The 13,445-nt window shown below is 31.6% G+C and overlaps 1 protein-coding gene across 3 annotated transcripts; it reads right to left on the bottom strand.

The window, feature by feature from the left end:
- Positions 1 to 1,830: 1,830 nt before the first annotated feature.
- LOC149188692 (caffeoylshikimate esterase-like) lies at positions 1,831 to 5,667 on the bottom strand. Of its 3 annotated transcripts, none has more exons than XM_089413079.1 (9): positions 5,410 to 5,667; positions 4,994 to 5,014; positions 3,753 to 3,846; positions 3,573 to 3,605; positions 3,303 to 3,449; positions 2,975 to 3,105; positions 2,759 to 2,896; positions 2,539 to 2,637; positions 1,831 to 2,455 (listed from the first exon to the last, which is right to left on the bottom strand). In XM_089413079.1, the coding sequence occupies exons 1-9, from the start codon at positions 5,563 to 5,565 to the stop codon at positions 2,120 to 2,122; spliced, it is 1,155 nt and encodes a 384-aa protein (XP_089269205.1). In that variant the 5' UTR covers positions 5,566 to 5,667; the 3' UTR covers positions 1,831 to 2,119. The 3 variants fall into 3 exon arrangements, with proteins under 3 accessions (XP_089269205.1, XP_089269206.1, XP_089269207.1); XM_089413080.1 differs by having other exon boundaries at positions 4,994 to 5,097; positions 5,410 to 5,548; XM_089413081.1 differs by lacking the exons at positions 4,994 to 5,014; positions 5,410 to 5,667 and adding an exon at positions 4,596 to 4,619.
- Positions 5,668 to 13,445: the final 7,778 nt, after the last annotated feature.

A 13,445-nucleotide genomic window follows, 5' to 3' on the forward strand; every position in this document is an offset into this window, starting at 1 on the left:
GTATTAGTATATTGTATTAAATGGTTGTGTTGGTTGTATCATGAAATATTTCTCTCTTTAATGATTTTAATCACTTGATACAATAGTATATTGATTTTTTATTTATTTGGATGAAAGATTTCCTCGCCCTGACCTATTTCCCTCTTTAGCATTTTTAATCACATGATACATTAGTGTATTGTACAACATAGTAATAGAGCTCATATAAAGACCCATGTTGGTTGTTAACACACATATTAAACTTGTGTATCTTATACATAATTTTTTTTATGAGTTCTATTATTTCTATGCATTTTTGGGTTAAGAAAGCTATTTCATTACATATAGAGTGTTGTTTTTAGTAAAGAAACACTATCTATTCTACTTGAAAAAGTTTATGTTTTCCTAGGATACAACCAATTTGTTAGATCCAAAGATATAAAGTTCCATGATGGGTTTTACATTTTAAAAAGTATGTTATTATTTCAGTCTCTCCATTTTTTTGTTGTTGTAAAAAACAATGATCTACAAAGTCACAATAATCAATTTTCTAGATATCTAGATTTCCATATTATACCTAATGTTGCTATAAGAGTAATGTTGCTATAAGAGTAAGAGGCAACTATTTTACTCAATCAAAATGAGGAAGAACTGAACGTTAAGTTGCTTTTTAAAGTTGGAGTTAAGAGAATGCTTCAAACATACATATTGATATAGTACTTGCCAATGGTGCTCTGGGAGCAATGGCTCAAATATGGATTAAACCTAGAAATTTACTTATAAAACCTCTAACATATCTTTTTGTAAAATTTGATAATAATGTAGAGATTCTATAAAAAAAATCATTCCTTCAAAGTGTTTCTATTACTCTTATTAAAGAAGATAATATAAAAAAATGTTCATTAAAATTTTCTTTAGGATTAACAATGCCTAAGTCACAAATTTTCACATTGTGTTGTAATAAAAGAGGTTTAGATATGACCTTTACTATAATAGTTAAAATTGTCTTTGATTTGTATTTACTTTGTCATATGATGTATATGAAAAATTGAGAGAACTAATAAGTCATTATAATAATTAAGGTTGGAAAAAATATCCCACATAGTATTACCTCGTTTCTGATGTAATGTATATGAAAAAGGAAAAAGTTAACAAGTGATTATAATATTTAATATTAAAAAAATGAATTAAAATTAATCACTATTTATATGCAAGTTATTATTTTTAATAACTATTTATGGAAAATTGAGAAAACTAATAAGTCATTGTAATAATTAAGGTTGGAAAAAAATATCCCACATAGTATTACCTCGTTTCTCATATAATGTATATGAAAAAGGAAAGAGTTAATAAGTGATTATAATATTTAATATTAAAAAAATAGATTAAAATTAATCCCTATTTATATGCAAGTTATTATTTTTAATAATTATTTTTTCAATGAGACATTATTGAAAAAAATGGTTAAGAGCATGTGTTTCTTCATAAGAGGTCACACGTTCAAAACTAAAGGGGGGTAGAGTATGTATGCCTTCGTAGACTTAGCAGTCAAATCGCTGCGTGAAGGTGGGTCCCTTGTCCCACAAACAAGGGGGTCTCATACACCAATTTGGTGTCTGGCTTGGCTGTGACCTTAAAAAAAAAATGGATATTAATTTATTGAAATAACATTTTGATTAATAAATTATACAAAATTGCAATTTTTATATGATTAGTTTCCAAATAAAAACAACCTAGCTAACCCTGAATGCTCAATAAAATAGTTCTCTTAACACGAATCTAAATTGATTAAAAGTAGGTAATGCTAATTAACATTTACCCACTCACATCTTAAAAACTGACTACCTTTTCAAAGAATTATTTACAAAGCCACGTCATTAATATTTGGTTTAATGATTATTTGTAATATCATATAAGGAAAATATTACTCCATTGTGACCAACACAAGGATATAAATACTACACCTATTTCAAAACACAACCACATAAAATTTCCATACTCATGCGCGTTCTGTTATTTCAGCTCTGATAACGGTCCGCAACTCATTTCCATTCACAGCAGATTGTCGGCTCCTGCACGCAAAAAGCTTTTCACCACGCATTTCACGACACATGCCTTTCCTGTCTATTCTACGATTTTATCATTCTACCACTCCCGCTTGGCTGTCGCTGGAAACCTGCCGTTCTCCTTCTGCTCCCATATTCGTGGCGGTCTCTGTGGAATCGGTATTGTTGTCTACGTGGGCGTTTTCAGGGCACCCTACTCCTCCGCTTCTCTTGCCCAACCACGCAATGATGTCTGAGAATACCAATTCAATGTGCCCCGCAGGTTCGCCATAAGTCAAGGCATGCCACATATCGGGGTACAGCTTCAGCGTCTTGTCTATGCTTCTGGCAGAAGCATACAGCAATTTTCCCACAGATGGGTCTGTCACTTTATCGGCTTCACCATGAACAATCAAGAATGGCAAGCTCACCTGCATCATATAATTCATTATGGCCATCATAACAGTATAACCATATAGTACATATTGATTGAATTCAATGTTGAACTACGTACCTCATCCAGCCGTTTCTCTATATCCAAACTTGTCATGAAGATCTCGTAAGCCGTCATTAGACGAGGTCGACCTTGATAAAAATAGGGATTTGCCCTAATCTGTGTGTAGTTGCAGATATTGGAGTAAGGAGCAATCCATGAGAATTAATAACTTGTTTCTACAAATTGGGTACAAATTGGTAAGAAGGAATGAAATAATGTCAGCAGTAGAGTTGATTACCTTCTGTCTCTTTTCTGGGTCTTTAAAGCCTTTATCTACAATGTCTTGAATGGGCACAATCTTCCAGGTTGGAATTATAGCAACTAACTTCTTCAATATGCTAATAACTAAAGGGTGAGGCTTTAATTCGTCCACTATCTGTAATAGGTATGATCAAAGTGAGCTCGCATATAAAGATTCAAGTCATGCAATGTAAAATATTTATATAAATGATACCTTGCACATAGGGGCAACAAGTATAGCTCCATTCCAATAGTTAGGCTGTTTTCGATGGATGAGAAGTGCCACGGCTCCTCCCATTGATTCTCCATAAAGGAACCTCGCTTTCTCCCTGTAATCAACGCCCTCTGCAAAATAATTTCCATACAATCGTCATGAACACAAATCACCATAACATTTATATATATCGTATGCATAAAAAGTCCCATTTACACATACCCACCATAACATTTATATATATCGCATGCATAAAAAGTCCCATTTACACATACCCACCATAACATTTATATATATCGCATGCATAAAAAGTCCCATTTATACATACCAGCGACGCTCCTGAAAAAAGTTGCACAATCTGTTACAATGTCATCGAAGCTTTGTATGTAACAACGTGTTCCATCCGATTTGCCATGTCCTTCATAATCTATACCAAATACTGCATACCCAGCCTTTGCTAGCCTCACTCCTGTGTCTGATAATAAGTCCAATTGGGTTATTAATTTTAGAGTAAAATTAATATGAAATTTTTGTAAAGACACTCTAACAAATATTGTTCACTCATGAACATCCAATCCAGGGACAACAGTTGAAGTACCTTCCATGAAAATGCTGCACTCCATCCCATAGCCTGCAAGCACGCGAAGGAAACAAATTACACTATAGAAACGCGAAATCCTTAACGAATTTACAAACTCCCGAATCTATGGATTTGCGACTAAGGTTGTGTTGTGATGTGGATTAATGGACAATGAATTGCAAAGCTTTTGATGCTGACCATGGCAGAGACATATGAGGGCTTTGGCTTCCTTATCTGTTGGTAGCCATCTGCAAGTAAAGAGCTTCATTCCTCGCGAATTTTCAATGAACTCCTGGACAAGGATCGAATTTGAAGAACATGAGTAGTGGCAATTTATTAGTGAGTTTGAAGAACATGACAGAGACTCTGCCCAAATATTAAAATTTCTTTCACTTCCACATCTATTGATTATTTGAGTTTAATAACAAAAAAATTCTTTCATACGTATAATAAACTTACATGAGATCTTTTTACTTCTGGGAGGTAGAGTTCACTTAAATTTCTTCTATTTCTTAAAGGATTTCATCCCTCTCCACACAAGTTTTTGGGGATGGTGATCCTCTCGACAATTACTAACTTCAAAGGTTATATTTATTGACATATTTATTATTATTATTTTTGTATTACTACTGTTATTTATTTTTTCATAGGTTATATTTACTAATATATTTATTATTATTATTTTTGTATTACTACTGTTATTTATTTTTTCATATTTGATGAGGCTACTAAGTTGCATCCCTGACATGTTGTCCGCAGGAAAAGATAACATGTTAGTCAGAAAGGGAAAAATAGTTCATTTAGATATGATAAATAGTTTATTTAGACATTATTATAGAATTTTTTTGGAATTTTGTTTTGGAAAATATTATGGAATAAGTTAATGATATTAATGATGTTTTATTGTTTCTTTATATTTTTTACAGGGTGGAAAAACCTATCATAATTCAGCTGTCAAACCAGGAGTGAGGACAACCATTTCTAGTTGCTATCAGGAACCTACTCTGACTTATCACCCTTATTCAAGGAAAACCAGGCCACCTGGAATATTCAGCTGGTGGTCCGTAAAGGGGCAGGTTTTCACTCCTGCCATATGCCTCTAGGTCTTGGGCAGTTAACCTATTTCCTTACATCCTAGGAAAAAGAGCTCTTAACCAAGCAGAAACAGTTTTAGAACATACTCAACCCCATTTATCCTTCCATCTTATTTATTAAATAAAAATAAAATGATATTTATTATTAAATATAAATAAAATAATATTTAATAAACCAGATGAAAAACAGTAAGACAATGATCTACTCCATGGCGATTAATATTTGCAACTTGCTAATTGCAACGCAATATTCTTTAAACTACAAAAATAAACGCTGCTAGCTGCCACACAACATTCTTTAAACTACAAAAATAAAGGCCTTAAAGCCTGAGTCCGGTGTTGCACCTCTGATATGTCTGCGGCCGCCTGGAAAGAAAATACAGCAGATTCAGATATTGATAGAAAAGTACTTCGTTCAGTATTCTTCTAACTGGTACAACGCTTAAAGACTGTGTTCAACAATAAAGAAAGTACCCAACACTTTAAAGGCTGAAACCAAAACAGAATTTCCTCTTAAAATTTTGCATTTAGTAGTCTAGCTTCATTGACAAAAACAGTCAGCCTTAGGTTTAAGCAGAAAGTATAATCCTAGTACTACAAAAGAAAACCGAGACTATTATTGAATCCATCATAACTCGATTTTCTTGCAGTCTTATGAATCTTATATTACCAAATCGGTACGCTCTTAACTCGATTCATATCTTCTCAACATGAAATGTGTCTGAAATAGATGGAAGCTACTATATAAACAGATTTCTTACCATAGCTACTACAGTAGGTGAGCAGGGAAGATATCTCCACTGTTCAAGAATATAATTTTGATCAGCAGAGGGCTGAAGCAAAACAACACAGAAATCTGTAGCTACCCAGCAATGAAAAACATATATCACTGATAACAGTTGTTGAATTCGCAACATGAATTTCAATATGACAAAATATGGTGTGTTTGACAAAGTGGATATGCAGGCAAGGTTGAAAAATATTCGATAGTGGTCCCTTCCGCGTTTTAAGATATTTTCGGGCACCTCATCCTCCTTTTTCAACAGCACTGCAAGCATTTCATTTTTCAGTGATTTCGAAAACACGAAACCTGTCATTCTCGAAGTATCAAAGACAGAATAGTCTTCTGGAAGAAGAATCCATGGACAGTAGGTATTCAGAGTGACAACAAAATTATGCATAACCTCTTACATTATTTTCAAAATAAATGTAGGGGATAGGAGAGGAGGGGTTATTTTCAATTTAGTTGAAAAAAATGAAATTGAGTATGGGTTAGGCAATTGCACAAATAACATGGCAGAAGTATTATTGGGAGGGCCCATATGGATTGCTGCAAAGGTTTTTTTTGGCTAAAGAAGTAAACATCTGACATTAGGTGGTGTGGGGAGATTGGCAATTAGTTATCCATCACCTTGTTCATGGATCTTTGCCTAAGGATTGCAAGTTGCTAAGTTGTATGGATGGAAACAAGAATCTAAAACTAGCCTTTACTACTATTAGCTTCTTTCATATGTTGACAATGAACAATTATGTTTGAAAATCCTGGACCCACGAGTCGATAGCATTCCATTAGTGGTAACCAATTCTTAACCCTGGATTTGAAATGCAATGTAAGAAAACATTGTTTTAATTTAGTACAATATTCTCATCACATTAAAGGAAACTAATGGAATTTTTGAAATATAGGGTACAAGAGGCTCATTGTACAACAGAGTATGAGGGGATGTGTATGTCACTTTTTCAATAAAATATTAATAAAAAATAAAATAATGCCTATCTAAAATAAAAATGATAATAATCATATAGATAAAGAAACTATAATATAATTTTTTAATATTTATTTTAATCAAATATTTGTAAAATAAATCTTTAAAATTAAAACCATATTTTAGAGATATAATTAATTCTTTAAAAACATAAATATTTCCACCGCAAAATTGTAATGTTTGAAAATATTAATTTAATGTAATTTTATTATAAATTTTATTATAATGACATGAAAAAAATTACATCTAATATTAATATTAATATATTATAATAATAATATTATAAAATTTAATAATATGAAAAAATTTAATAATATGAAAAAATATTTGTATCTGGATGCTTAATAAATTCAGAATTAAATAATCTAAAGAAATAATAATCCTCATATTTCATGTCGTAGTCATTCCCATACTTTGTATTAAATAAATGCAGCGTACAGTTGAATTATGTGAATTATAGAAAGAATAATCCTCATATTTCATGTTGTAGTCATTCTCATACTTTGTATTAAATAAATACAGCGTACAGTTCGTGATGGCATTCTTGTCGCGTACAGTTGGTGATGGCATTCTTGTCCATCCTCCAACTTGCCTATGAAGCAAAAATTCATAAGTCAAACTATATTTAGCTTGCCTTTGAAGCAAAGACTCACAAGTCAAACTATATGCTAAATACTGACGAATCTTGCGAATCAGGCATTGCAACCGACGACTATCATGTAACATCAACGTAATTTTGCGCAACCATTACCTGTGCAAGTAAATAGAAGGTCATTTCAAAAAATTAGGTATTATCAACGTAATTTTCTGAAACCCTTACTAAATGGCCCTTGCTAAACTTTACTTTTCTTTCTTCACCAGGGTGATGAATGCACAATATGGCGGAGTAATCTGGATGAAATCAAGCATAAATATAGCGGAGTAGTGTAGATGAGATCCATGATAAAACTCTTTAGATCCCTGAAGGAAAAGAATCACAAACCGTTTTTATCACCATTCCAAGTAAATCCAAATAATAACTATTCAACTTTAGTTTTCCTCACCATCCCAAGTAAATCCAAATAATATGACTATTCAACTTTAGTTTTTCCAGCTAAACCCAAACAAAACTCTTCGACCTTATCTAAAGCAGAGTTTTCCCACCATTCCAACTAAATCCAAGAAAACATGACTATTTGACTTTAGTTTTCCTCACAATTCCAACTAAATCCAAAGAATTACTATTAACCATAGTTTTCCTCACCATTCCAAGACTATTCTACATTACTTAAAGCATCCATTTTTCTGAATAAATAGAAAGTTACATTAGGGAATACCTTTCTCTCCAACGATGAAAATTTAACCTTAATCCTATTGAAACTTACAATACGGAATACCTTTCTCTGCAACGATGAGTATTTAACATTAATCTTGTAGATTTGTGTGATTAGAGTGCTCAGCTGCAAAATTAATTATTATTATTTTTGTAAATTCGTGTTATTGGAGTACTCAGCCAGAAAGTTAATTATTATTAATTTTGTGATGTTTTTAGATGGTCTTGCCTTTTTACAAAGCAAGGTGCATTTTTTTAAGCTGACAATGGCATAGAAATGGTTTCTTTTCCTATTGAATTAAAAATTTTGGGACATGATGAAAATATAACTTTATCAAATTTTTAAAAATTATTAAATCATTTATCATATTTTATATTTTTTTCAAATATCTAAACTAATATTATCTTAAGTTTAAAAAATCATTTGACAAACTAACTATGAAAAAAGAATTTTCAGATAATTTTGAGGTAAAACGTCAAAAAGGTCACAATAAAATTAACGTTCTTTTTCCAAAAAAATTATATGAAAAGTAGTTTTTATATCCTAACCTCTTCAATAATGTTTATGCTATATATCCGTGACTTTAAAATTATGTGAAAGTTAGTTTTTATATTTTAGTATATTCAATAATGTTTATGCTATATATTTTAGTTTTTATATCTTAATATCTTCAATAATGTTTATATTTGTCAGTTTAACTCCTTTAGTTAAAGTTACTTGAAGGTATTTAAATATATGTTATATATTTGTGAGTTTAACTCAGTTAGTTAAAGGTATTTAAATTTAAATTATGTGAAAGTTAGTTTTAATATTTTAGTATATTCAATAATGTTTATGCTATATATTTTAGTGATTATATCTTAATATCTTCAATAATGTTTATATTTGTGAGTTTAACTCCTTTAGTTAAAGTTATTTAAAGGTATTTAAATATATGTTATATATTTGTGAGTTTAACTCAGTTAGTTAAAGGTATTTAAATTTACGGCTTATTTACAGTTAAACTATTTAATGTGTTTTAGCTAAAGTATATATATATTTTTAATATAAATTTGTAATTATATAATTTAATATTTACAATTTGTTTTTGAGTTAAAGTGATTATATGGTTTATATTTTCTTTAATATTAATAAGTGTATTGATAAATTATTTTATAATTAATTGGTATATGTTTTTTATGTAAATAGCATGAATGATTATTTCTTGATGATTTATTTTGATTTATGTTCTCTATTTAAAGAGTATGAATGATTATTGCTTGTGAATTATTTTGAAAAGCTTTAGCATAATTTTTTCTTCCTTTTGTATTAATATATTGCATTAAATGGTTGTGTTGGTTGCATCATGAACTATTTCTTTCTTTAATGGTTTTAATCACATTATACACTATTGTATTGACTTTTGATTTGTTTGGATGAGCGATTTCTGGGTCATGGCTTATTTCCCTCTTTAACGTTTTTAATCACATGATACACTAGTGTATTGATTTTTGATTTGTTTCAATGAATGATTTCTTAAGGTGTTCAACTTATGTTGAAATATGTTGTTTTGTACAACATGGTAACGGAATTCATATAAAGACCCACTCTTTTTTTTCCCATAAGAAAGAATTGAGCTGATCAACCCCGAAGGGGATCAAGCCCCGCAGCCTACTAGCTGAGCCTAACCCCAAGGGAGTCGAGGAGAATTGACCATGCGACCTCCCGATTGACGAGGTACTTTGACAACGGGGATTCGACCAGTTGAGCTAACCCATGGGGCTACACCCACACTTGTTGTTAACCAAGATCCTCAAATTGTGTATCTTATACATAATTTTTTTTATGAGTTCTATTATTTCTATTCATTTTTGGGTTAAGAAAGCTATTTCATTACATCTAGAGTGTTGTTTTTAGTAGGAAATACTATTTGTTTCGCTTGAAAAAGTTTATGTTTGCCCAAGATACAACCATTTTTGTTAGATCGAAAAATATAAAGTTTCATCATGGTTTTTACATTTCTAAACACTATGTTACTATTTCAGTCTTTCCAATTTATATTCTTGGTTTTCTATCATTTTCGATATGCGTATGATCTTTTTCATGTGCATTGTGCAACCTAAAACAAACCAAAAGCATTTTATTTTTTTGAATTTTTTTCTTTATGCAATCTCAACAAATCATGAGCAAATAAAAAAACTTGTATTTTATAGGGGGGTTAACTAAGATCTATCTATGATATCATTAAGCTTTGGATCTATTTTCTCCCCTAAATTTTCACTAGTTTTTGTGTGTGCTTGTTTTTGGAAAAAAAGAGATGACAAGGGTTTAGAAAAATTTACCTCTTTCATAATTTTTAATATAGATTTTGCATTAGCTTGCTTAGTTGAAAGTTGATTTATTATTGAAATTTTTTGAGTTTCATTAAATTATTTTTTGAAAAGAATCCATGGAAGTTCAACTTATTAGATAACTTTATTATAATGTGCATTTCTTAAATTATAAAAGTGAACCACTATAAAATAAGTTTATTTTTTTTTTAAGTCACATTTTATATGCAACTTTAATTTATAAAGTAACTTTATTCTAAAAGTGATTCTCATTTATTTTATAAGAATATGTGATCTAGATTCTCTCAGCTACTAGAATTAACCAAGATCTTTTACTTCTGTGATGTTAGCAAAATTGCATGTGAAAGAGTATGAAAAACCACATGCGTGTACTTTAAAGAAGAGGAAACATACAGGCAACCATCAAATCAAAGAACACACATAACTTGATAACAAATTTCACCCAATTTAGTTACATCTCCAGGCCTGGTGTCAAGAGTGGGGAGACCACTTCATTAAATGATACAAGATGATGATGAGTACATGATGTATTCTTTTTCAATCTAAGAAATCCCTTAACTAGAGTGGCATGTCTCTCCATGAGGCATTCTTCTATCAGATCCCTCACTCATATAATCTCTCCTTTAGCATGACAAAATATCAAAATCTCACGTTAGGTGGCATACAAGGATCCTCCAACAAAGTGGTAAACAAGGATCTCAACATAAAATCATAATCTTAGCAAAAATCAAATGAAGACATGGCATCAATGCATCATATACCTCCACTTCTAGGGATGAACTGAAAATGTACGACTCTGCTAAAGAAATGGACCACACCATTGAATTCGTGACAAAAGATCATGAAAAATTACTGTAAACTCGACCCCCCCATTCTTCTTCGATCAAAATCTGGACCCCTAAGAATCTCAAAGATTCCCCAAAGATTCTCTTCAGCAGCCTGACTGAAATTTCATTGCTCAGATAAAGAAATAGGCCAAAACATCACATTCCTTGTGAAAAATTGAGTCAAATAAGTATAAAGTTGGCCTGGTTCTGAAATTGTCATTTTTTAGCATCAAGGGAATCTTTTAGATTCCATGCAGATTATTGCATCAAGGTTCTGGCCTCAACTGTCTACTTTTGGAAAATTCATTGCTTAGATAGTAAAATCCATCATGCCATCAGACTCTTGGTGAAATTCTTGTTCATTTGAGTATAAACTTGGTATGATTCCGATACCTTCAAAAATTGACTTGAAGGGAATCTCTAAGATTCTCCACATGATTCTACATAGGAATATTGTATGGAATATTATACAAAATATTCCCTTGGAATACAGCCTCCTCGAACTGTGTGTCATGCGTTTCCTCTCTGCTAGTCTCAGCATGGTTCCACTTTCGTTGCCCGGTCGAATAGTAAACTTGGGTTTTATATAAAATTTTGGGCATTATTATCAAAGTTCGACGGGATGGCATTATGGTTGGACCACGGTTGGCAGACAGTTGGCGGGTGGAGGTCCCATGGTTGATCCTCCATATGGCAATTGTTTGTTTTTGTTAAGTGCGAGTGACGCCACCGTAACGGGTGGGCCAACCACCCAGCCAGTGCGGGTTCAACTCCCACCAACCTCCATTCGTATGGTAGTCACGAATAGTTGGGTTGTAGGCCTTTAGGTTTTATTTATGTTATACATAATAGAATAGGCTGCGACAAGTCCATCGGGCCTGCTGACCTTACTAATTTTTATTTTTATTTTTTATTTTTTTAATAACATGAACAAGAACTCAGTGACGGACATTTAAGGGTCATCGAAAATTTTAAGTAGGAGACAATTTCGCCATTTCTGATCACCAAAAACCGTCACCATAAAATTCCAATTTATCGCCTCGTTAAATTCTGCTAAATTTAGCGGGACCTCTAGATTTGGAGAGCCCCCAAATTTAGTTAGTGCTTTGCTAAATTTAGTCAATGGGCCAAGTTGACCAAAACTTTGACTCGCCATACCTTTTGCATACGAACTCGGATTGAGGTGTCGTTTGCACGTTTGGAAAGTTTTCACCGTGCTCTTAGGTTTGACTCTATTTTCATTTTAATCCAACTATTTTTTATTTTTGAGCCTTTCCTAAGCCCTCTTTGATTTTTGAGCATTTTTGGAGCAACTTAGATCAATGTGACTTCATGTAAAAATAATTTATTTGTAAAAAGGAGTTTATAAAAAAAAGTTAAATAAGGAGGGGATATTTTTTTAATCAATAAAATTATTGTGCATCTATCACTATGTAGACCAACCTCTACCTATCATGTGGCACTTTGGGTATCTTTTGTGAATTTCTAAAAAAGGAAATAACTTTGACATTTGAAGTCTATTTTTAGTGCCATATTTTGTAACTCCCTATTTCTTTAGGAGATTTCCATCCAAATAGTTAGTTTATGCTTTTGAAACTATATTATTTACATATTTTAATATGGCTTATTCTAGGTGATCTTTCTATTACAAGTTCAAAGTACTTCTCATGAAAATATTATATCAAGGATATTCTATGAAGTAAAGGAATTTACATGACTACCTTGGGAAAAGAAGCCACCTCAAATAATTCCTCAAAGAAAGTCAAATAATATAATAAAAATGATGAAGAACATGGATCAATTGAAATCTTGAGTCTCTAGTATGACCTAGATGAAATTTATTAAAATATAGAAAAAATAATTCGAAAACACAAGATATTTTATCCCCACTTGCTTGAAAACCATTTTATTTCTTTAAATTCTAGTGATTTCTCTTACATTGAATATTATCTAGCTAAGTTCAAAACACTCAATATTTTACTTAAAGGCTATAAAATAAATAAGAATGATGCTCACTGTACCTATGTTGTTTTTTCTAGGATTGGTAGTGCATATTTTTTTTTTAGTAACTACTTTTCATTCCACCAAAAAATATCTAGACGATGCTTACACACAACACTCTCTTCATTATTTTTGTGATTCCTTGATTACCGAGAAAGATAAGTTTGTCCTTCTTGGATTGGCCAACATTATAGGTACATATAGAAAATCCTATCAACCTACAAAAGTGTAGATCCAAGCATCTAAAGAAGTAATATCCTCACAACAAGAAGCAACACGAGAATCCCAAAGAATCTCTTCTACACTCAATGGTGACAAGGGACCAAAATAAAAACGTAAGAATACTGAGAGACTGAAATGTTTGGGAAAGACAATCATCTAGAGTCTAAATGTTTCAAGAATATGACAGCTTTAGAAGAAGAAATTAATAAGAACAACAAAAATATTAATTCGTAGAGGTACATGCTCTTATCTTTTCAAAACTTATTGAGATCTATGTGTTGTAGGTTCAAGGTGGATGTGTCTGATTTTGAACTCTTCTTCCCATAAGCATGCACTTT

Source organism: Pinus tabuliformis, chromosome 3_1 (assembly GCF_031772625.1).
Source record: "Pinus tabuliformis cultivar Carrire ecotype Pingquan chromosome 3_1, CPIR1, whole genome shotgun sequence".
NCBI classification, from domain to species: domain Eukaryota; kingdom Viridiplantae; phylum Streptophyta; class Pinopsida; order Pinales; family Pinaceae; genus Pinus; species Pinus tabuliformis.

Bases quoted from the DNA above. Each gene is read 5' to 3' on its own strand.
- LOC149188692 (XM_089413079.1), bottom strand. From the start codon at position 5,565: ATGTTGCGAATTCAACAACTGTTATCAGTGATATATGTTTTTCATTGC. The intron at 3,606-3,752 runs GTCAGCATCAAA...GCGTGCTTGCAG, and splicing joins CCTCATATGTCTCTGCCATG to GCTATGGGATGGAGTGCAGC. The intron at 2,456-2,538 runs GTACGTAGTTCA...TATATGATGCAG, and splicing joins TAGAGAAACGGCTGGATGAG to GTGAGCTTGCCATTCTTGAT.